Source organism: Palaemon carinicauda, chromosome 22 (assembly GCF_036898095.1).
Source record: "Palaemon carinicauda isolate YSFRI2023 chromosome 22, ASM3689809v2, whole genome shotgun sequence".
NCBI lineage: Eukaryota > Metazoa > Arthropoda > Malacostraca > Decapoda > Palaemonidae > Palaemon > Palaemon carinicauda.
This window is the reverse complement of record NC_090746.1, coordinates 4629264-4652727: the sequence shown is the minus strand read 5'-3', so window position 1 is coordinate 4652727 and position 23464 is coordinate 4629264. Positions and strand designations below refer to the sequence as shown.

Here is a 23464-nt window from a genome sequence, read left to right as displayed (position 1 = left end):
TCTATAAGCCAGTTTAAAAGAAGGGAAAGCAAAGGCTGTATCCCCCAAACTCCTCCTGGTGATAAACCAGTCGCCTAGCCAACGTAAAGCTCTCTAGGAGAGCGAGAGAGCACTAGCTTAAAAACAACGGCTTCGAAGTAGCTAGGCCTAGTGTAAGCTTTGACGTTTAGGCGAACGAGGAGCAGCAGTTACAAAAAGATCCGGACAAAGATCCTTAAAAAAAAATCATCATGATTTAATTAAAGTCCATAGGGGGCTAAGCAGCTTTAGGCTCCTCTCCATCTGACAGAGTCCTCAAGGGAATATCAGTAGGAGGGGGAACAGCAACTTCCTCATCTACAGGAACCTTGTCCGATAAAAGCCGAGTCTCAAGCAAGGGAGAGACCTACCGTGGTGGCAATGCTTTACAAGCAGAGTACACACTCACTGGTGCATTAGTAGCGGACCAGAACGCAACGTCATGTAACTGCTTGACAGTCTGTGAACTGTCAACAACTGAACTGTCAACCACAACAGGTGCGTGAGGACGCACAGCGTCCACTCGAGACTGCTTTGACTGCCTAGACTGAGCAGTCAAAACAACTCTAGAATGCGGAGGTTGACGCACAGCGTCAAAACAAGTCAACTCCGATTGTTAGCGAACGTCTTGAACGTCAACAGGAGCATCAGCAAGTGGCCTAACGTCCAAATGCGGCTGAAAATCCACACGAGACCGCATCGAGTGTGGTTCTAAACAACCTGACTGACGTGACTTAGCTACGCCAACGTCAACAGGAAGCACAAAGGAACGTTAGGTTGGCTGAAAGCCAGGATATCGATGAGATAAACGGCTAGACTCAACGGACTAATCGGCAGATTAGTCTTCCATAAGGGAGGCAAGCATATTCTGCATGTCTTGCCATACAACCCATTAAGGATCAACGGAAATGGTTGTGGTAAGAGACGAGGGTAACGTCTGTGACCGCAACACTTTGCCAACAAAAAAGACTCTCGGAGTCTGTGTTACGCTTTTGTTAGGCGGCGAGCAGTTATCCGATGACTGCATAGGGTCAGAGCTGTCCTAATGGCTGTAACCAGGACGCTGGACCTGTCCTGAAAGGACTGACTTTCGCTTAAGGGCTTCGAAACCTTGTGACAGGTTTCTTATGCGAAAAGCCTTCGGATGACGAGGAGAAAAAACGTCTCTCTCGTCTTATGGTAGGGGAGATCTTGGTAAGATACACCCGATACCATAGAGGGAAACGTCTGTTCGTTGATCAAGGCCTCTCGAACCCATAAGTCGTTCGACATTACTTCTCCCCTGGGCTTGGGAGCTTGCAAGAGGTCCCGGACTAGGTGAACAACAGGCACGAACAGACGAACCCTCGGACGCAACACTGTAACACTTTGCGCATATCACTTTATCACTTCGATTTTCTGTTTTGCACTTATTTCACTGAAATCGAAACTTTTACTGATTTCTACCTGAAACACGCAATTCTACCCTTCATTAAAAGGTAGTAATTGCGAAATCAGTCGTATAATGCAAGCTCATTAATACCAGCAAAAAACAGAAAACATATTTTAAGATAAAAAATTCAGTGGCTGGGAAAGAGACTAAACACTAGTTCATATAAACTACGTTTTCAATCTCTCACCGCACATAGCCTGGGGACGAGAATAAAAAATTAAAAACGTTTTATCCTTCCTCCCCGTACAGAGACTAGGGACGAGAGTAACTCGAGAACAACGTTACCCGCTTGAACGGAACGTTTTCTCTCCTCTCTCTCCCTCCGTCTCTATCTCTCTCTCTCTTTCTCTCTTGATTTCGCACCTAAGAGAAGAGCCCAATTATATTTCGTCAAAAAAACATGTTATTTGACTAAAGGAAAAAACAGAAAGGTTTTTCAAATAAAAAGTTCCTTTAAAATAGAATTTAAAACATTTAAGCTAAGAAAGAATGAACAAAACGTCAGAATCGATTTACTCTTACTGCAAAGTGAAACCGTGATACACTCTCTCTCTATCGTAACGATAGAGCGCATGTTGAACGTCCTGAACGTCAACAACTGCGTAGCATAAATAAACTAAACGTTAGTTCATCTTTGAAAACAGTACGAAGACTATCAAAGAAATTCTTTCATAAAATATTACATTTAAAAAGTTTTAAATCCTTAGCTCTTTAAAAGCTATTTACGATATAAAGGGCTCAACGTTGATTAACTTCGGTTTCCAAGTTAGGACCGCCTACTCTCAGGAAAGGTCGCATATAAACAAAACATTAAAATTTATTTTTATATGTTTATAATAAATGGAAAGTTAATCGAAGAGGCCTAATAAAGGCGGAGAGATATAAAATATATAGAGGAAAATCTATAAATAATTTATAACGTGATAAGATAATTACTAAAAGCCTAAACACACTTCCGTCTAAGGGAAGGGTCGGCCATTTAAAAGTGAAAGAAAGTCCATACTCTCTTTGTCACCATAATTAAATCTATCCAAAACGAGTTCAAGATTTAAGATGCAGATAAAACACCTGCATTGCGAAAGCTCAAAACCAGAATACCTGTATAGTACTTCACCAATATGATGTGAAAAACTCCAGTTTAGCAACAGCGAGTAAAGTACGTCTTGTCGACACGTCGACAGAGAGAAAATTGAGTCTTTGTTTACATAAGAGCTGGGTATCTGGTCGACAGATGGCGCTGTTGGGCACACCCGCAACCTGTGTAGCGATCGCTGGCGAGTTTTTTCCGTAGAGTTTGTCTGTCGAGCAACAGAGTTGCAGCTATATATTCACCGGCTAAGTTAAATATTTAAAATTGGCGATTTCAGCACTAAAACTGCATCCTTTTCAGATATTTACATACTACTCTTATGGGGCAGAGTAACATGTCATCCGGGGCATCAGTTACCTCTGAGAAACAAGATCGTGAAAGAGTCAAATCTGATATCGTTTTCAACTAGATTCTGGACTGGATTTTGGCCACAAATTTGGGAACAAAGACAAGGATAGTTCTTTTCAGCCTCTGGAATATGACATAAGATTATGATACACCGTGCCATTCACTTACTCTCTTGGCTGAAGCCAAGTCAAGGAGGAAGACAGTCTTTTAGGTAGAGTCCCTGTCTATGGCCTTATGCCTAGGTTCGTAAGGGGCTGCCTTAGGGCCCATAGAAACTCCTATTGAGAGCTGAGAGTTCCTATGACAAGGAGAGATCAAGCACTTTTAGTTTGAATACCTGGCTCAAGGTCGTGTGGTAGCCTTTCACCGAAGTGACTAAAAGGGATTTCGTTTCCCCAGGAACACAGAAAAGTCTGCAATTAGGGGAATAATGGCCCTGAGTGGAGCAATATTAACCTCCGACATTGATCACAGAAGATTTTTCACTTAGTCTGGTATACTGCTGCAGAGAACTTTTGGAGATATCCGGAAAGCTGTTTCGCAGTTGGTCTAGAAAAGCGTTTCTTTTGGAGGAGATCCTGAATAGTCTTCAACCATGAAGAGACAGGCAATGCATTGTGTCATGGAACTTTCTAATGTTTGGTTTTCATAACATGTTTGGCCATTCTGGAAGTTCTCTTGGAACTTCTGTGAGAAGTTCCAAGTTGTTTCTGCGGAACTCTAGGGTTGCGGCAGGACCACAGGTCTCCCCCTGAGGATTGAAAGTTCTCATGATAGATTTCTCAACCAGAGAGAAGTTATGTTTTCGAAAACCTGAAGTTGTATTTTCGAAAACTTCCTCTGGTGCCACCCATGTTCATGGCCAGATGGAAAAAGTTTTGGCCTACGATCTGTTGTTCATTTCTGAAATTTTTGAAGACAAGATCGGGAAGAAGTCCAACTGATATTCCCTCGGAATCTGGGTTCAGGTCAAAAACACGAGAGCAAAGAATACAAAAAATTCTTTGTACTCTCTGGAATAGGTTACAAGGTAAAATATACTGTGTAGTCTGCTTATTCCCCTTGGCTGAAGGTAAGGCAAGGAAGAAGGCAGTCCTTAAGGTAAGATCCCTGCCTTATGCTTTATGCATGGGATCTTGGAGGGACTTTCTTCAAAGAATTGAGCACCCTTCTCCACATTCAATTTGGGGGACTGGTCTGCTACTAAAAACCCAAATAAAAGCCAAGAGGGGAGGTCAAGCTCATTCAGTCTGAGAACTTAGTTCAAGACTAGCCTTGACAGACAACACCCCTCGTATAACCCCAGTCACTGAAGGTTCTATTTGGTCCGATAGACCATTGAAGACAACATTCGGAGACATCTGATTAGTTGTTTCGCAGTTGGGCTTGAACTCCCTTCCTTTGAAATGCAGCCAACTAGTATCCCGTTGTGAAGTGGCAGGTAATGCACTGCGACTTAGAACTTTCCCCGAGCGTGGTTGACCGATCGCCATGGCTTCAGAGCTTTAGACTTTGCCTCTGAATCAGGCTGTGAGCAAATCATAAGTGAAGCTACTCACAGGTCTGGTAATTGCTTGGACCTCGTATACACTGACTCCCATGGCGTTAAACTTAGTAAGGTTGGTTCTCCAGTCGGGACATCTAATCATAACTTGATTTCATTAGTAGTGAAGACTGAGCAGCCTGTCCCTGATGTATCATACTCTTGTAAAATTTATATGAAATCTCAAGCAGACTGGAATGGGATTTTGCATAATCTTTTGTGCTTGAATTGGTCACAATTATATATACTGTACAGTATAGTAGTGTTAATCCTGTTATTCCTTCGAATGAGAATCTAGTCAACATAATTGATAGGCGTGAGCTAAGGTACTGAGTGAAGGACAAACCGTGGTTCAATGATGATTGTAGACATGCTTATTTGGAGAAGCAGAAGGCTATCATCTTTGGAAGGGTAACAGATCAGATTTGACCTGGAATAACTATACTCAGCTTAGAACTTTTGCTCAGAGAGTTTATGCTTCAACTGAAAAGGAATACAATTTAACCATAAAAGAAACTCTTTCTGGTACAACTAAAGAACATAAATTGTCTTCTACTTTTAAATCTGCACTCTTTGGTGTAGATGCAACAGTTCCTCCTTTCCTTAAACCAGGTGGCTCAGTCACTCACTGTCCAAAGGAAAAGGCAACCCTTTTGGCTGATGTTTTTTACAGTAAACAGAGTAATGAAAAACTTGAACTTCCTCATTTATGTTTTCCTGAGGCTAAACTAACTACTTTAGTTTTTCGATCTCATGAAGGTAAAGCTCTCTTGATGGACCTGGATGCTTATGGAGGTGTAGACCCCAATGGTATTTTTCCTTTGTTTTTTTTTTCATAAAGACTACAGATTTCTTAGCTACAAAGTTATCTGTTATTTTGCACAAGTTAGCGAGAGGAGGAGCTTTCAGCACATGTTGGAGAATTGGTAACGTTACTCCTCTATGTAAATCTGTTTGTGGTCGCTCAAGTCCAACTGATTACCTCCCAATTTCCATAACTCCCACATTATCAAAAGTTTTTGAAAATCTTCTCGTAAAACGTCTTAACAGCTGAAGGTAATCATCTATTCCTTAGTTTGCATTTTGATTTTTGCAAAGGCCTTGGAGCATGTGATGGCCTTCTTACAATCTCCAATGCTATACAGAAATTCCTTGATTGTGGTCAGGAATTTCATATGATTGGCCTTGATTTTAGTGCTGCCTTTGACCGTGTTAATCATGAGGCCCTTGTTTTCAAACTCAAACAGTTGGGAGTGGGTGGGTCGTTTCTTAGTATTATTATTGATTTTTCAAGTAATAGATCTCAAAGATTTGTTGTTGATGGGCACCATAGTGAGTATAGGAATGTGATATTTGGTGTTCCACAGGGTAGTGTTCTTGGCCCATTACTTTTCATACTATATACACATGACATGTGGTTTGGCCTAGAAAACAAGCTTGTTGCATATGCAGATGATGCTACTCTCTTTGCATCAATTCCATCCCCTTAATATAGATCTTGGGTTGCTGAATCCCTTAATAGAGATCTAGCTAAAATTAGTGCATGGTGCAAATTATGGGGTATGAAGTTAAATCCTAACAAAACTCAAAGTATGATTGTAAGTAGGTCAAGGACCATGGCTCCTCAACATCCAGATCTCAGTATTGATAATGTTTCTTTAACTTTGTATGACTTAAAATTTTAGGTATGATTCTTGACAGCAAATTTACTTTTGAGAAATACATTAGGTCTGCATCTTCTTCCACTGCACAAAAAATTGGCTTATTAAGGAAGTCTTAAAAGATTTTCGGTGATCAATCTATTCCGAAGAAGTGTTTTAATTCTTTCATTCTACCTTGTTTCAAGCATTGTTCTCCTGCCTGGTCTTCAGCTGCTGATTCTCATCTTAATTTCTTGGATTGAAACTTCCGGTCTATTAAATTTCTTATTCCTCATCTAGATATTAATCTTTGGCACCGTCGTTCAATTAGTTCATTATGCATGTTACAAAAGTTTTTTCATAATTCTGACCATCCTTTACATTCAGATCTTCCTGGCCAATTCCATCCTGTTTTTAATGCTAGGCAGGCAGATAATTCTAATAGTCAGGCCTTCTCCATCATGAAGCTCAATACTATACAGTATTCTAGAAGTTTTATTCCAGCTGTGATCAAGTTGTGGAATGATCTTCCTAATCGGGTAGTTGAATCAGTAGAACTTCAAAAGTTCAAAGTTGCAGCAAACATTTTTATGTTGAACAGGCTGACATAAGTCTTTTTATAGTTTATATATGACATATCTGCTTTGACATTGTTATTGTTTTTAGAATGATCTATTGTTAATTTGTTCTCATCATTCATTTATTTCCTTTCCTCACTGGGCTATTTTTTCCTATTAGAGCCCTTAGGCTTATAGCATCTTGCTTTTCCAACTAGGGTTGTAGCTTAGCCGGTAATAATAATAATAATAATAATAATAATAATTTGTTCCAACACAGAGACTTACCTCGAAACACTTTCTTAGGAGTTACCTGGAACCTCCTCTCAAATGACCAGAGTTTTGTGTAGTTTACCCTACTCCCATTTTCTATAGTGGTAGGCCTAGCGGAGGGAAAACGTGCCCTGAGGGCAAACCAAGGTAGGCCACATGTTTCCCAGGTTGTAGCTCTTCAGTAAGTTTTCTGGTCGCGTCGCGGTATCACACGACGCTCCTCAGTTCTCAGTTCGACCCTTTGTGTCTCGTGACCACGTGGTTATCACATGGTCTTAGTGCCTTACCCGCGCGCTTAGTGCTTTAGCAGTGTGCTTTCACTTTCATTCCTTGTGCTTTCGTTGGTGTTTAGTGATCTCTTTCCTTTTTTGTGCTTGTGTCTAGCGGTCTTTGTGATGGTGTGCAATGGAGCATGCTCGCCGTTGTCCTGGGCCTAGAGCCGGGAAATTGTGTGGGGCATTTTTGTCAAAGCCCGATGTTGATCCTCATACGTTGTGTTCCTCGTGTAGGGTTAGAGTGTGTTCTCCTTCGGACACGTGTCCGGAATGTGCTGACTGGAGTGAGGTCTAATGGGTCAGGTTTGGGATCAAGAAGAAGAAGGCTACGAAGCGGTCTCCCGGGAAAACCAGTTTGTCCTCTTCTGCGACTTCTGCGGGTGAGGGATTGAGTAGAGTTCCTTCTTCTTCCCCTACCCAGAGTAGGGGAGGAGGTAAGTCTGTGAAAAGGAAAAAGTTGGTGCCTCTTCCGCAGGAGAATGTTGTTGCGGGGGTTTCTTCTTCTTTTACGGCGAACCAGGCGCCTGTAAGTATGTGTAGTGGGGGTCCGCGGGACGTTGCTCTCGTGCAAGGGGAGCGCGTCTCGGGGGACGACCCCATGTGGAATAAAGATAATAATAATAATAGTCATTCTGGAGGTTTTCTCAAGGCTCCCATGAGAAGTTCCAGTAGGTCTGGGTACCACTCCTCTGGTGTCTCCTTTGAAGATGCTAACATTATTCTGACTTCCGCGGATGTTCGGATTTCATTCAGCCTGATGAATCAGACGAAGCAGTGTATGATTGTAAGAGTCCAGACTGTCTCAGGGATACTAAAGGAGTATTGCCTATTACTGTATTTTTTTGTCTAAGATTGATTAGCAACACACGAGAGTTATAAAACTGCCAGTGAGAGGTAATTACACCACAAGATCTGAAACCTTACAAGGTCAAGAGTCTCATTGCCACTGGGAGGCGCAATGACCTTTTTTGCGCCCATTGTTGTCCCTGATTAATTCAAAGTTAGCAATGACTGCTCTCCACTCAAGAATAATTTTACCGAGGGAGAATGTTTTGATCTGAGCTTGCTTATGTATTCCTACTACCAGGTGGCATGGCAAAAGCAAAGCTGTGCCTTCTTATCTAGAAACTATAGGTTGTTACCAAATAGGTGTCCTTTCCTCTGTCTCACTGAAGAGTTAATTGAGACTTCCTCCACAGGTTCTTTGGCCAACAATTTGGATACTTTCTCTTATAGGAGGAAGCCCTTTACTCAGCCTTTGTTGGATTGTCACAGTCCTGTTCAAAGGTGGTGGGAAAGGCTATGAAAAGGGACTATATTCTGAACGGAAAACTTCTACTATCCAAGGGTCAGCCCAGAAGTGTTGCCACCTTAGCCAAGAGTTTTTTAGGCATTCCCACACTGGTGGAAAGCTGGGGGCCATGCCCTCCCTAGCGGGACCTCTGTGACCACTCCCTCTTCGTCCAGGGGGATGCTCTCTCCGACGAAATTTAAGTACAGTATGGGGACTTGTCTCCTTGACTGTTGTGAAGCTGTTGAAGGTAGAAGTCGTCTTTGCTGTGGAACTGGCTTAAACGGAGAGTTCCTTAGTTGCTGTTGGGTTGCAGGCAACCTTGGTGCCACTGCCCTTCATATCATAGGAGCTTATCTTAACCTCACTACCTTTTCTATAGCCGTAGCTACATTTGACTGAGACAGCGTAGTACCTCTTTAGGACACAGTTACTTCATAAGTAAATGTTCTGATGCAAAAAGAATTCTATGGCTTTAGCCCCAGATCGAGATAATTCCTTCCCCTAAGTTTTCTGATACTGCAAACCAGGAAACTGCTCCAGAATAGTGGTCTAGCCATGAGCAGGCTTTGATTGCAGACATAGCTGCTATCACCATGTTTGCCATTTCGGGAGCACAAGTAATGGAAAAGAGGTTTGACAATTTATCAACTGATACTGATGTAACCAGATTAACAATATCAACGTCAATAGGGAGCAGGCCCTGAAATACCAGAGTATACATAAAATCGTCTCTGGCATGACACGGGTAATGACGGTAGCTTTGAGAACTTACTGGCCTTAAGAGAAATTTCTGATGATGAGACTTGCGTATCAAGTAAGTCTATAGGATTTTTTTAAATGGTTAGAAAGCACCACATCAAACCTGTGTCTGAGGCTTTGAGATTGTGGGAATATTGAATCAATAGCGCACCGTCTGTTAGCGGTTTGCGCATGAGGGGACTCATCCACTCCATCTAAACGATGGATGAGGGTTATAATCTTAATAAAGTGTGAAGCTTCTGAGCATGACATCAGGACCTCGAAGGGGATTATATGCAATGAGGTTCTCTGGTGAGTCATTAATAACAATAATGTCATTTTCAAGTCATTCCACTTTTAGGATAATTGGTTGTTCTGTTTTAACAGTCACTTAATTCTTATCTCTTCCTCAGATGTCTTTCCTTTCCCTTGAGAAATTCATCTTGTGACAGGAATAAGAAGCAGAAAAAGGAATGGGAGATGTCCAGCTCACTCCCGTTATAAGAGCATTGGCCTCTAGCAAGAATGCGAGAGAGACGATTCTTTGTATGCTGCCACATAGGACGTCTATGGCATGGGGGTCGTCTACGATGTTTAACAAGTCACCTCATCTGCGTCAGATGGAAGTGTGACTCATGGAAAGGGTTTGGAAAAGCACTTCGCCCATTATCCCTTTCTGTATCTGCAAAGAATAGTCCAAAACTGTGTCGTTCCAGAGCTAGTGGGTAGCTTATCATAAAAATTCTTGGATTTGCTATTAGAGTAAGACATAGATTTTCCATTAGTGTAAGACATTGTCTTCATGAGTCTTAGCTAAATGTTTATAAAACTAACGGGGAACTTTGAAATAATGGGGTATCGATCTACCATGCCCTCTGGAGTGCGTTGATCATAAAGTAGCTTGTGAGGTTTTGATAGGAATATGTAGTGCTTTAGCATTGTTATGTTGCGGAAGAATACTCTCACGTATTAAAACATTGGCCCGTGATGTGTCGTCATTGCACATGGGCATGACTACTTTATGTATTGTTGGCTTGCGACACGCGTGAAGAAGTTGCGTCACACGCAGAGATGGAGACATATGGGGCGATGTCAATATGCGTAGTAACAGTGGTGCATACAGCTTCATAGGGCTAAACCACAAAAAGTGGTAGAGTCTGCCTTTGTCCTACTTGACTTCCCCAGCTACGAAGGAAAAGAAAGAACAAAAGAAACATGTGGGTTTTATAAGGTTTGGGGTGTGGACGCAGAAGAGGAGACTGAAAATAATCGTCTTTCGACAGGGATGCCTCAGGACTATGATAAAAAGCTGCTTCAACTCTAGAGTTCTACAAAGAGGAACATGAGTAGGATTTCAACGCTCTAATTGAACAAGTTTCCAAGAGCAGAAAAGCTTTCTCTGAAAAACCCTTTACAGTAATACCTCGACATATGAGTGTCCCAACATACGAGACATTTGAGATACGAGGAAAGTTACGAGCAAATTTTTGCCCCGAGATACGAGACAAATTTGAGATACGAGGATACGAGACAGTTCCCTATACAGCCGCTAGGTGGCCGAGTGTGCAAGAGGCTGCTCACGAGCACAGCATCACTCGCTCTTTCCCGTCGGATCTCTGTTGCGTAAGTTATCTCCAAGCATTGCCCGTAGTGTTTGCATTTTTTATGTGTTTTTTGCATTAATCAGTACAGAATCAAGTGAATAAGCAATTGGTCCAAAGCAAGTGAGTGCAAACAAGGGTAGTGAAAAGAAAAAGCGTATGATGACAATCGAGATAAAGCATGAAATAATAAACAAAGTGACTGAGCTGGCTCGCCAATATGAGAGGAGTACATCAACAATATGTACCATCTTCAAGCAGAAGGATGCTATAAAGAGTACCAAGACTTCCAAAGGACTAACCATCCTTTCCAAGCTGTGCAGTGATATTCACGACAAGATGGAGAGGCTTCTTTTAATATGGATAAAGGAGAAACAGTTGGCGGGAGATAGCGTGACCGAAACGATCATCTGTGAAAAGGCAGGCAGAATTTACGATGACTTGAAAAGAAAGCAAGCAGCTGAGAGAGGGGAGACCGACACCAGCAGAAACCTTCAAAGCCAGTCGTGGCTGGTTGGATAATTTAAAAAAACGGACTGGGATACACTCGGTTGTGAGGCATGGGGAAGCAGCAAGTTCCCACTTGAAAGCCGCAGTGGACTACGTCAAAACCTTCGCCTCAGTTATCGCAGAACAAGGATACATCCCCCAAGAAGTGTTCAACTGCGATGAAACTGGGCTTTTCAGGAAGAAGGTGCCCAGGAGGACATTCATCATGGCAGAGGAGAAGAGACTACCGGGCCATAAACCCATGAAGGACCAGTTAACTCTAGCCTTGTGTACCAATGCCAGCGGTGACTGTAAGGTCAAGCCACTGCTGGTGTAACACTCAGAAAACCAACGTGCTTTCAAGAGCCAAACGATCTTGGAAGAAAAACTGAAAGTAATGTGGCGCACTAATGCTAAGGCTTGGGTTACACAGCATTTCTTCACAGAATAGGTTAATCTGTGCTTTGGTCCGGCAGTCAAAAAATATTTGGCCGAGAAAAGCCTGCCAATGAAATGTCTCCTGGTCCTCAACAATACCCCTGGTCACTCTCCTGGTCTCGAAGAGGACATTTTTGATGAGTAAAGGTTCATCAAGGTCCTTTATCTCCCGCCCAATACCACGCCACTCCTCCAGCCCATGGACCAACAAGTAATTTCCAATTTTAAAAAACTGTACACAAAGCATTTGTTCAAGAAATGCTTCGATGTCACAGACAACACCAATCTCACACTTCGTGAATTTCGGAAGGAACATTTCAATATCGTCCATTACTTAAAAATTATTGACGATGCATGGCAGGGTGTCACACGAAGAACTCTTAATTCAGCATGGAAGAAATTGTGGCCAGCTTCCGTCACTGAGAGGGACTTTGACGAGTTCAATACGACAGACCTGATGAACCCGAACCTATTGTAGTGGATGAAATGGTGTCTCTTGGAAAGCCCATGGGGCTGGAGGTAGATGAGGTAGACGTGAACGCCCTTGTCGAGGAGCATCAGGAAGAGCTCACGACACAGGAATTGATCGAGCTCTAGGAGATGCAACATTCTGAGGTGTTGCAGGAGCTCAGTAGCGAGGAGGAGGTGGAAGAGGAGGACTACCTCTCTATGAAGGAAATCAGAGACATGTTAGTGAATTGGCAGGAGTTTTCTGATTTTATGGAAAATAGGCACCCGGACAAGTTGGAGTGTGGTCGTGCGTTAGCCTTTTGTGACGACACTTGTGTACGTCATTTTTGTAACATTTTGAAGGCAAGACAAAAGCAAACATCCCTAGATAGGTTCCTTTTAGAAAGGCCGGAAAAAAGTGAAGGTGAAAGCAAGTCAAAAAGTGAGGCAGAAAGAGCCAAGCCGGAAGAAGAAAAGTAAAAAAATGAAAATGAAAAGAAAATTAGAATTAAGTTTAGTGTAACGTAAGATTAACATTTATTTTCAAGTGTGTGTACAGTAAGCTAATTTCATTTAAGTTAAATTTAAAGTTTAAGTTATGTTATAAAGTGTTATAAGTATACATGGGTAAGAGTGGCAAATGGAAGAGTAGTAGAAAGGGCATTAATGGATTATGTGTTGATAACTAAAAGAATGTTTGGAAGATTGAAAGACGTGCACGTTTTTAGGGGTATGGCTAACGGTATGTCTGATCATTTTTTGGTGGAAGGAAAATTAGTTGTAGCAAAAGAGTGGGGGAATAGAGTAGGTGGATGTAAAAGGGAGCTAGTGAGGGTTGAAGAGCTAATAAAACCAGGGGTAAAAAGTAAATATCAGGAAAGGTTGAAAATGACATGACGAAGTGAAAGTAAGAGAAACTGGCAATTTAGAGGAGGAGTGGAAGTTAGTAAAAGAAAATTTTGTTGGGATTGCAAGTGATGTGTGTGGCAAGAAGGTTGTTGGAGGCAGCATGAGGAAGGGCAGTGAATGGTGGAATGAAGGAGTGAAGGTAAAAGTGGAAGAGAAAAAGAGGACTTTTGAAGAATGGCTGCAGAGTAATAGTATAGAGAAGTATGAAAAATATAAAGATAAAAATGTGGAAGGTACGTGAGGCAAAGAGGGCAGCTGACCTGAGGTGGGGTCAGGGATTGAGTCATTCATATGAAGAGAATAAGAAGAAGTTTTGGAAAGAAGTGAAGAGAGTAAGGAAGGCTGGCTCAAGAATTGAAGAGACAGTGAAAGATGGAAATGGAAGGTTGTTAAAAGGAGAGGAGGCAAGGAAAAGATGGGCAGAATATTTTGAAAGTTTACTGAATTTTGAAGATAATAGGGAGGTAGATATAATTGCTGTTGCAGGTGTTGAGGTGCCAGTGATGGGAGATGAGAATGAGGAGAGATTACAATAGATGAAGTGAGGAGAGCACTAAATGAAACGAGAGTAGGAAAAGCGTCTGGTATGGATGGTGTGAGAGCTGAGATGTTGAAGGAAGGGGGCGTGACTGTACTTGAATGGTTGGTGAGATTGTTTAATATGTGTTTTGTGTTGTCAATGGTACCAGTAGATTGGGTTTGTGCATGTATTGTACCACTATATAAGGGTAAGGGAGATGTGCATGAGTGTTGTAATTCAAGAGGTATTAGTTTGTTAAGCATAGTTGGAAAAGTGTATGGTAGAGTAATGATTAATAGGATCAAGGATAAAACAGAGAATGCAATCTTAGAAGTACAGGGTGGTTTTAGAAGAGGTAGGGGTTGTATGAATCAGATTTTTACAGTAAGGCAGATATGCGAGAAATATTTTGCAAAAGGTAAGGAGGTGTATGTTGCGTTTATGGATCTGGAGAAAGCGTATGATAGAGTTGATAGGGAAGCAATGTGGAATGTGATGAGGTTATATGGAGTTGGTGGAAGGTTGTTGCAAGCAGTGAAAAGTTTCTACAAAGGTAGTAAAGCATGTGTTAGGATAGGAAATGAAGTGAGTGATTGGTTTCCGGTGAGAGTGGGGCTGAGACAGGGATGTGTGATGTCGCCGTGATTGTTTAACTTGTATGTTGATGGAGTGGTGAGAGGGGTGAATGCTCGAGTGCTTGGACGAGGATTAAAACTGGTAGACGAGAATGACCATGAATGGGAGGTAAATCAGTTGTTGTTTGCGGATGATACTGTACTGGTTGCAGACACAGAAGAGAAACTTGGCCGATTAGTGACAGAATTTGGAAGTGTGTGTGAGAGAAGGAAGTTGAGAGTTAATGTGGGTAAGAGTAAGGTTATGAGATGTACGAGAAGGGAAGGTGGTGCAAGGTTGAATGTCATGTTGAATGGAGAATTACTTGAGGAGGTGGATCAGTTTAAGTACTTGGGGTCTGTTGTTGCAGCAAATGGTGGAGTGGAAGCAGATGTACGTCAGAGAGTCAATGAAGGTTGCAAAGTGTTGGGGGCAGTTAAGGTAGTAAAAAATTGAGGGTTGGGCATGAATGTAAAGAGAGTTCTATATGAGAAAGTGATTGTACCAACTGTGATGTATGGATCGGAGTTGTGGGGAATGAAAGTGATGGAGAGACAGAAATTGAATGTTTGAGATGAAGTGTCTAAGGAGTATGGCTGGTGTATCTCGAGTAGATAGGGTTAGGAACGAAGTGGTGAGAGTGAGAATGGGTGTAAGAAATGAGTTAGCAGCTAGAGTGGATATGAATGTGTTGAGGTGGTTTGGCCATGTTGAGAGAATGGAAAATGGCTGTCTGCTAAAGAAGGTGATGAATGCAAGAGTTGATGGGAGAAGTACAAGAGGAAGGCCAAGGTTTGGGTGGATGGATGGAGTGAAGGAAGCTCTGGGTGATAGGAGGATAGATGTGAGCGAGGCAAGAGAGAGTGCTAGAAATAGGAATGAATGGCGAGCGATTGTGACGCAGTTCCGGTAGGCCCTGCTGCTTCCTCCAATGCCTTAGATGACCGCGGAGGTAGCAGCAGTAGGGGATTCAGCATTATGAAGCTTCATCTGTGGTGGATAACAGGGGAGGGTGGGCTGTGGCACCCTAGCAGTACCAGCTGAACTCGGTTGAGTCCCTTGTTAGGCTGGGAGGAACGTAGAGAGTAGAGGTCCCCTTTTTTGTTTTTGTTTCATTTGTTGATGTCGGCTACCCCACAAAATTGGTTGGGGGAAGTGCCTTGGTATATGTATGTATGTATAAAGTGTTACAAAAGTGTAGCGTACCGAACGTGTTGCTGTCAAGTCTCTCTCCTCCCCTTTCTCTCTCCCACCTCCGCACACACTGCCGTTAGCCGCTACCATCTGTCTCGAAGGTAAGAACTCCATAATAATGTCACATTTTATTGCAGACCATAACCAGTACATAGGTATTTGTTATTTTGTGAGCGTAGGTTGTGAATTAGAACAATTAAAAACATGTTTTTCCACTGTAATATACTGTCTTTAGGTGTTTTTTCAGAGGGTAGGAACGGATTAATTTTTTTTAGCTATTTTATATGGGAAAAATTGATCCGAGACACGAGCAAATTGACATACGAGCTCGGGTCCGGAACGCATTAAGCTTGTATCTCAAGGTATTACTGTACATGTTTACCCTTCGTAATCCTAGTTTCTAGGCTGTGATCTGATTCATGGCACATGGCTACGGTAGTCAGCGTTTTCTACAAGTGCCGACTCAAGGTTTCGCCGTGTATGATCAACACTATCAAAATTACTATGGGCACTGTCTTCTGTGATTCAAGTCTCAAGAGGACTCACAACACAAAATAATAGTGGGAGGCTTTCATTGCAGAAACAAACCTTTGTCTCTTACTCCTGTTGGGAGGAGACAAAGTAGGAGAGAAATCACACTCAATTTCCAGGGGCGAGAATATCATCTCTCTCATTGGGAGAATGTCTACTCCCTACAGTAATTACCTGAACATCTTTTTTCTAGGTAAGAAAGACAAAAGGGATGCGGATCTATGTCTGCCTGGCTCACAAAAATGCCACAAGGGTAGACATCCTAGCATGGGCAAGAACAAAAATTTTATTGTCTTACTAGACATAAAGCACTCGCCTGTAACTTAGTGATAATGAATAGTAAAGCAACTGACTCTGAATAAAGAAAAGACACAAGTCACAAGCACTAAACACTAAAAGGGTAAGCGAGTTGAATGACAAAGTCTTGATCGAAGAGAGGAAGTTGAGGCATGTCCTCTAAACTTCACGACCAGGAGTGTTGTGGGGAAGCAACCAAGCATTGTGAGTGGGTTTCCTGAGGGGGCAATGCGCAGTGGCTACCTAGCAAGAAAGTATGATACAATCAATTTTCTTTGATTGTCTGGTCATAGAAAATGAGACTAGGAGTAACCCATATACTGTAAATGAGTCAATAGTTTGTATATGCATAGGAATAAACTAAAAAATGCACTATAACCAACAACGGTGCTGTCAAGCAATACAATTCTAAAATAACTCCATAATAGCAAATATCAATCAATCCTTCTTACTAACCCTTCTTCGGTGTGTCTTCCCTCATGTGCATACGGAATATAAAAGTCTTTATCTTTGAAATCTTGGTCTGTATTATTTTTCTTTTTCTTTGGCTTTGCCTCACTACCCAAGGCTCCTTTCCTTTTCAGCTTATTCTCATTGTGACAATCAATTCCATTAGAATCCTTATTATATTTCTTTTTCTTTTTATCATCACTAGCCACTACTGAAGAAAATGTATTACTTATTTCTTCTTCTGTGCTCTGCTGCAGTTTACTTATTTCTTCTCTTGCCTGAAACAGATAGAAAAATAACAATAATCTCTCACTCTCCAGTTTTGATAAAGCAATTTGAGTTACAATAATGATTTGACTATCAAAGATATTTACTTATCTTCTGGTCAATTTTAACTCTTGGATCTTAACTGATGATATTACATATGAAAGTCTTCATTACATGAATACAGGTAGAATCAATAATCTTTTCTAGACTCTACACTTCATTTTAGTTATAAAGTGAAGAAACACACTCTTGGGGAAACAATATAAAATCAAAGTGTTTTGATAAAATGGCACTATCATAGCAATAGAAAAGATTGCATTTGGAAAGATAGTGTACTGCATGAGCATAAACTAAATGAACAAGAAAAAACTATGATATAATAATACTGTACTGATATTTCCTCTTTTCAGTTCTCAATCTCATCCTTTACATGGTTTGTAACATAACTTTAATAATACATTTAATGATAATTAAAAGAATATATCAATTTATGGACTGACTTCGGCTTTATAACTTGGGAATTCTGAGAAACTGTCATAGCCAGTTCATGCTCTAATGAAGAGTTAAAAAATCCAGACAACACAAAACACCCAACAATTATATAAAAAAAAAATGTACACAACAACTACACAAGTTAGGTATCTAGGGGAAAGCTAAGACACGAGCCTACTAAATAAAAATATCAGTGCTGTATAGTCACTATTGATGCCACTTGGACTTACCCATTAAGGAATACAGACAAAACATATATGAATGAAAAAAAAAAGCCTTTACTCTAAAATTCTAAAAAAGGATGTAAATCTAAGGATAATCCTGTTTATAAGTGCTAAGCTTACATAATGAGTTTCATAATGCAAATGACATATCTTACTCTCTGTATCATCTAAATATCTTTTCTGCACAATGCTTCTTTTCCTATTGGAATCCCTGGGCTTGTAGCCACTTGCCTTTCCAACAAGGACTACAACCTGATTAAAAATAATATTATTGCCACTTGCATTGGACCAGTAAGAATAGCTTCTCACAAATAATCGAAGGTTATTTTTCTTAAAAAAGAAAAAAAAAAAAAGTTTAGATGAAGAAAAAATTTATTTTTGGGGAGGTGCTATGTGATCTCCAAGGAAAGTTAAAATACTTGCATAGGTTAAATAGGTTATTAAATATCTTCATTTTGGAAAAGGGACATCAAATTAAATCAACAAAGATTCTTTGTAGTAATTACATATTTTTTTGGAATTTAGTGTAAAGAAAGAAGCTTACCCTAAAAATATACATCTTTGAAAACCCATTAGATATCATTAAAATGTTATTTTCCTTAGTAAAATAAATTTTTGAATATACTTACCCGATGATCATATAGCTGTCAGCTCTGCTGCCCGACAGAAAAAACCTACGGGCGGAATACGCCAGCGATCGCTATACAGGTGGGGGTGTACATCAACAGCGCCATCTGTCAAGTAGGTACTCAAGTACTCGATGTCAACAAGAACCAATTTTCTCCTCTGTCCACTGGGTCTCTATTGGGGAGGAAGGGTGGGTCCTTTAATTTATGATCATCGGGTAAGTATATTCAAAAATTTATTTTACTAAGGAAAATAACATTTTTCAATATTAAACTTACCCGATGATCATATAGCTGATTCACACCCAGGGGGGTGGGTAGAGACCAGCATTACATGTTGACATTATGAGCTAAGTATTCCGTATTTCATTTTAGCAGTTATTCAAAATAACAAGCATAAAATAAATAAGTACATGGTAAGGAAGACAACTTGAACAATTACTCTGCCTTTTTAAGTACGTCTTCCTTACTGAGCCTCGCGATCCTCATAGGATGCTGAGCGACTCCTAGGAGCTGAAGTATGAAGGGTTGCAACCCATACTAAAGGTCCTCATCAAAACCTCTAATCTAGGCGCTTCTCAAGAAATGATTTTGACCACCCGCCAAATCAAGTAGGATGCGAAAGGCTTCTTAGCCTTCCGGACAACCCAAAAATATTTCAAGAGAAAGATTAAAAAGGTTCTGGAATTAGGGAATTGTAGTGGTGGAGCCCCCACCACTACTGCACTCGTTGCTACGAATGGTCCCAGAGTGTAGCAGTTCTCGTAAAGAGACTGGACATTCTTAAGATAAAAGACGCGAACACTGATTTGCTATTCCAATAGGTTGCGTCGAATATACTTTGCAGAGATCTATTTTGTTTAAAGGCCACGGAACGGAAGTTGCGACAGCTCTAACTTCGTGTGTCCTTACCTTCAGCAAAGCTTGGTCTTCCTCATTCAGAAGGGAATGAGCTTCTCGTATTAACAGTCTGATAAAATAGGATAAAGAATTCTCTGACATAGGCAAAGATGGATTCTTAACTGAACACCATAAAGCTTCAGACGGGCCTCGTAAAGGTTTTTAAAATAGAACTTAAGAGCTCTTACAGGACATAATACTCTTTCTAGTTCATTTCCAACCATACGATAAGTTTGGAATATCGAACGATATTGGTCAAGGCCGAGAAGGCAGCTCGTGTTTGGCTAGAAAACCAAGTTGTAGAACATGTAGCCGTTTCGGATGAGAATCCGATGTTCTTGCTGAAGGCATGAATCTCACTGACTCTTTTAGCTGTGGTTAAGCATATCAGGAAAAGAGTCTTAAAGGTGAGATCTTTCAGGGAGGCTGATTGAAGCGGTTCGAACCTGTCTGACATAAGGAATCTTAGAACCACGTCTAAATTCCAACCAGGTGTAACCAAACGACGCTCCTTCGTGGTCTCAAAAGACTTAAGGAGGTCCTGTAGATCTTTATTGTTGGAAAGATCTAAGCCTCTGTGACGGAAGACTGATGCCAACATGTTACTGTAACCCTTGATAGTGGGAGCTGAAAGAGATCGTTCTTTCCTCAGATATAAGAGGAAGTCAGCTATTTGAGTTACAGAGGTACTGGTCGAGGATACGGATACTGACTTGCACCAGTTTCGGAAGATTTCCCACTTCGATTGGTAGACTCTAAGGGTGGATGTTCTCCTTGCTCTAGCAATCGCTCTGGTTGCCTCCTTCGAAAAACCTCTAGTTCTCGAGAGTCTTTCGATAGTCTGAAGGCAGTCAGACGAAGAGCGTGGAGGCCTTGGAGTACCTTCTTTACGCGTGGCAGACGTAGCAGGTCCACCCTTAGGGGAAGTGTTCTGGGAACGTCTACTAGCCATCGAAGTACCTCGGTGAGTTATTCTCTCGCGGGCCAGAGGGAAGCAACTAGCGTCAACTTTGTCCCTTCGTGAGAGGCGAACTTCTGCAGTACCTTGTTGACAATCTAGAACGGAGGGAATGCATATAGATCTAGATGTGACCAATCTAGTAGAAAAGCATCTATATGAACTACTGCTGGGTCCGGGATAGGTGAGCAAAGTATTGGGAGCCTCTTGGTCATCGAGGTTGCGAAGAGATCTATGGTTGGCTGGCCCCAGGTGGCCCAAAGTCTCTTGCATACATCCTTGTGGAGGGTCCAATATGTTGGAATTATTTGTCCCTTCCTACTGAGACAATCTGCTATGACATTCAAGTTGCCTTGGAAGAACCTCGTTACTAGTGAAAAGTCTAGACCTGTTGAACAGGAGAGGAGGTCTCTTGCGAACTCGTACCATGTCAGAGAGTAGGTCCCTCCTTGCTTGGAGATGTACGTCAAAGCAGGGTGTTGTCCGTGTTCACCTCCACCACTTTGCCTTGAAGGAGAGACCTGAAGCTTTTCCAGGTCAGACGTACTGCCAGTAGCTTCTTGCAGTTGAAATGCATTGTCCTTTGACTCGAGTTCCATAATCCCGAGCATTCCCTACCGCCTAATGTCGCACCCCAGCCTACGTCCGATGCGTCCGAGAAGAGAACGTGGTTGGGAGTCTGAACAGTCAGGGGAAGACCCTTTCAAAGGTTGATAAAGTCCTTTCACCAAGTCAGACCAGACTTTATCTTTCCGGAAACCGGGATCGAGACCGCTTCTAGCGTCTTGTCCTTTTCCAGTGAAAAGCTAGATGATACAGAAGAGGACGGAGGTGTAGTCTTCCAAGTGACACAAATTGAACCACGGATGACAGTGTCCTAACCAGACTCATCCACAGCCTAACAGGGCAGTGTTCCTTCTTCAGCATCTCCTGGATGGATAACAGGGCTGGGGGTTGATCGTCTTGTTCAGCAATGTCCTCATCAGAGGGTTCCTCATCCGAAACTGATGAGGAAACGGCAACGGAGTGGGCAACGTCTGACTCGCTGAATCCGGTCGCACTGGTGGATGCGTGACGGAGCCGGACACAAGATCATGGTACTGCTGCACAGTCTGTGAACTGTCAACCATGGGGACGCGAGGAAGTACAGCGTCAACCCGAAACTGTCTAGACTGTCTGGGTTGTGCAGTCAACCCCCTACCGGGTTGCTGAGGTTGCCGCACTGCGTCACAACAAGTCACCTCTGTTGGTTGTTGAACGTCTTCCTAGTGACACACTGAACGTCCACAACCACCTCCGAGAGTCGCTTAACGTCAACGTGCGACTGGCAACCCACACTGGGTCGCACCGGTGGAGGAACCACCTCAACTGGCGGACGTGAGTAGGATACCTCAACGTCAACAGGGCGTACAACCAACCGGTAGGAAGGTTGTTGGCTAGGAGGTTCTTCTCCGTAAAAAATCCTCTATCAAGGACACAAGCTTGGACTGCATGTCTTGCAACAAAGCCCATTAGGGTCTATGGGAGCAGGTGTGGCAACAGACGGGGTTAGCGACCGAAGCGGAACCATTTACCATCCCTGGAAGCCTTGTTATGCTTTAATTAAAGTCCATAGGAGGCTAAGCAGCTTAAGGCTCCTCTCCAAATGACAGAGTCCTCAAAGGAATATCAGAAGGAGGGAGAACAGCACTTTCTCATCTACAGGAACCATGTCCGAGAAAAGCTAGGTTATCTCAGTGAGGGTCTCACTGGTGCATAAGCAGCAGACCAGAAGGCAACGTTATGTAACTGCTTGACAGTCTGTGAACTGTCAAAAACTGAACTGTCAACCACAACAGGTGCGTGAGGACATACAGCACTGGTGCATTAGTAGCAGACCAGAAGGCAACGTCATGTAACTGCTTGACAGTCTGTGAGCTGGCAACAACCAAAGCTGTGTGGGGAAGCCTCAACTCCTGACTGACTAGTCTGCTGCGCGCGAGTGGCGGTAACCACAGTGGGTTGCGGAGGCTGACACACCGTGTCAAAACACGGCAGCTTGTGGTAGCTCACGCACGGCAACGGAGTGCTCCGTGTGTCTGTGGGAGTCAGCATGCGTCTGGCAGGGTCGACTGCGCATGGGTGGAGGAGCTCTCACAACAAGAGTGTGGGAGCAGGCAGCCATGCTGGGCGCACAACCGTGGCCGGTTGTAGGCAAACGGGTGCATCGTCAACCTTCTCCGCAGTCGGAGTGTGGGAGCAGGCAACAACCAAAGCGGAGTGGTGGTGCGTGGTGGGGACTGCCGTGGGTTGCGGAAACTAACGCATCGCGTCAAAACACGGCAGCTTGACTCCACCTTCCCACTGCTGATGCGGTAGCTCACGCATGTTAACGGAGGGTGCCGCACGTCGGCTAACATTAATATGCGTCTGGCAGGGTCGATTGCGCATCGGAGGTGGAGCTCTCCGCAGCCGGAGCTACTGTCCGTTGTGACTGAGGGTCTAAAACAGCTGGTGCGGCAACAGACGGAGTTACTGCCTGTTGCGGTACCACCTTGCCTCTCTTGGGAGGAGTGCAGTCGTCGGATGACTGCAGCGAGTCCGAACTGACCCAGTGGCTACACCTAGGCCGTTGGACTTGCGCGGAAGGGACCGACTTGCACTTAAAAAGCTGCAAGATGTGGTCCATGGTTTCTTACGAGAAACCTCTTCCGCAGACGAGGAATAAATGGGCTCTCTCGTCTTTGTGTGGGTGGGGCGATCTCACGTCGGCTAACGTGGGTAGATACGCCCGAAACCACGGAGGGAAAAACGTCTGTTCGTCGATCAAGGCCTGTGGAACCCATAAGTCGTTCGACATTACTTCTCCCCTGGGCTTGGGAGCTTGTAAGAGGTCCCGGACTAGGTGAACAACTGGCACGAACAGACGAACCCTCGGACGCAACACTGTAACACTTTGCGCATATCACTTTATCACTTTTGATTTTCTGTTTGCACTTATTTCACTGAAATCGAAACTTTAACTGATTTCTACCTGAAACACGCAATCCTATCCTTCATTAAAAGGTAGTAATTGCGAAAACAGTCTTACAATGCAACAGAAAAACATAAATAAAGATAAAGAATTCAGTGGCTGGAAAAGAGACTAAACACTAGATCAAATAAACTACATTTACAATCTCTCACCGAACAAAGCCTGGGAACAAGAATAAAACCCTAGAAACGTTTTACCTTCTTCCCCTACAGCGACTAGGGAGGAGAGTAAAAAACGAGAACAACGTTACCCGCTTGAACGAAACGTTTATTCTCCTCTCTC

General features: G+C 42.6%; 1 protein-coding gene across 4 annotated transcripts in view; it reads right to left on the bottom strand.

Moving 5' to 3' along the window:
• Positions 1–23464, bottom strand: part of LOC137616293 (ATP-dependent RNA helicase DDX54) — a 121973-nt gene that overhangs the window by 19768 nt on the left and 78741 nt on the right. For all 4 annotated transcript variants that reach the window (XM_068345936.1, XM_068345935.1, XM_068345934.1 and 1 more), the window contains exon 14: positions 16709–16980. In XM_068345936.1, coding sequence (XP_068202037.1) covers positions 16709–16980 — 272 coding nt within the window. The remainder of the gene's footprint in view (positions 1–16708; positions 16981–23464) is intronic.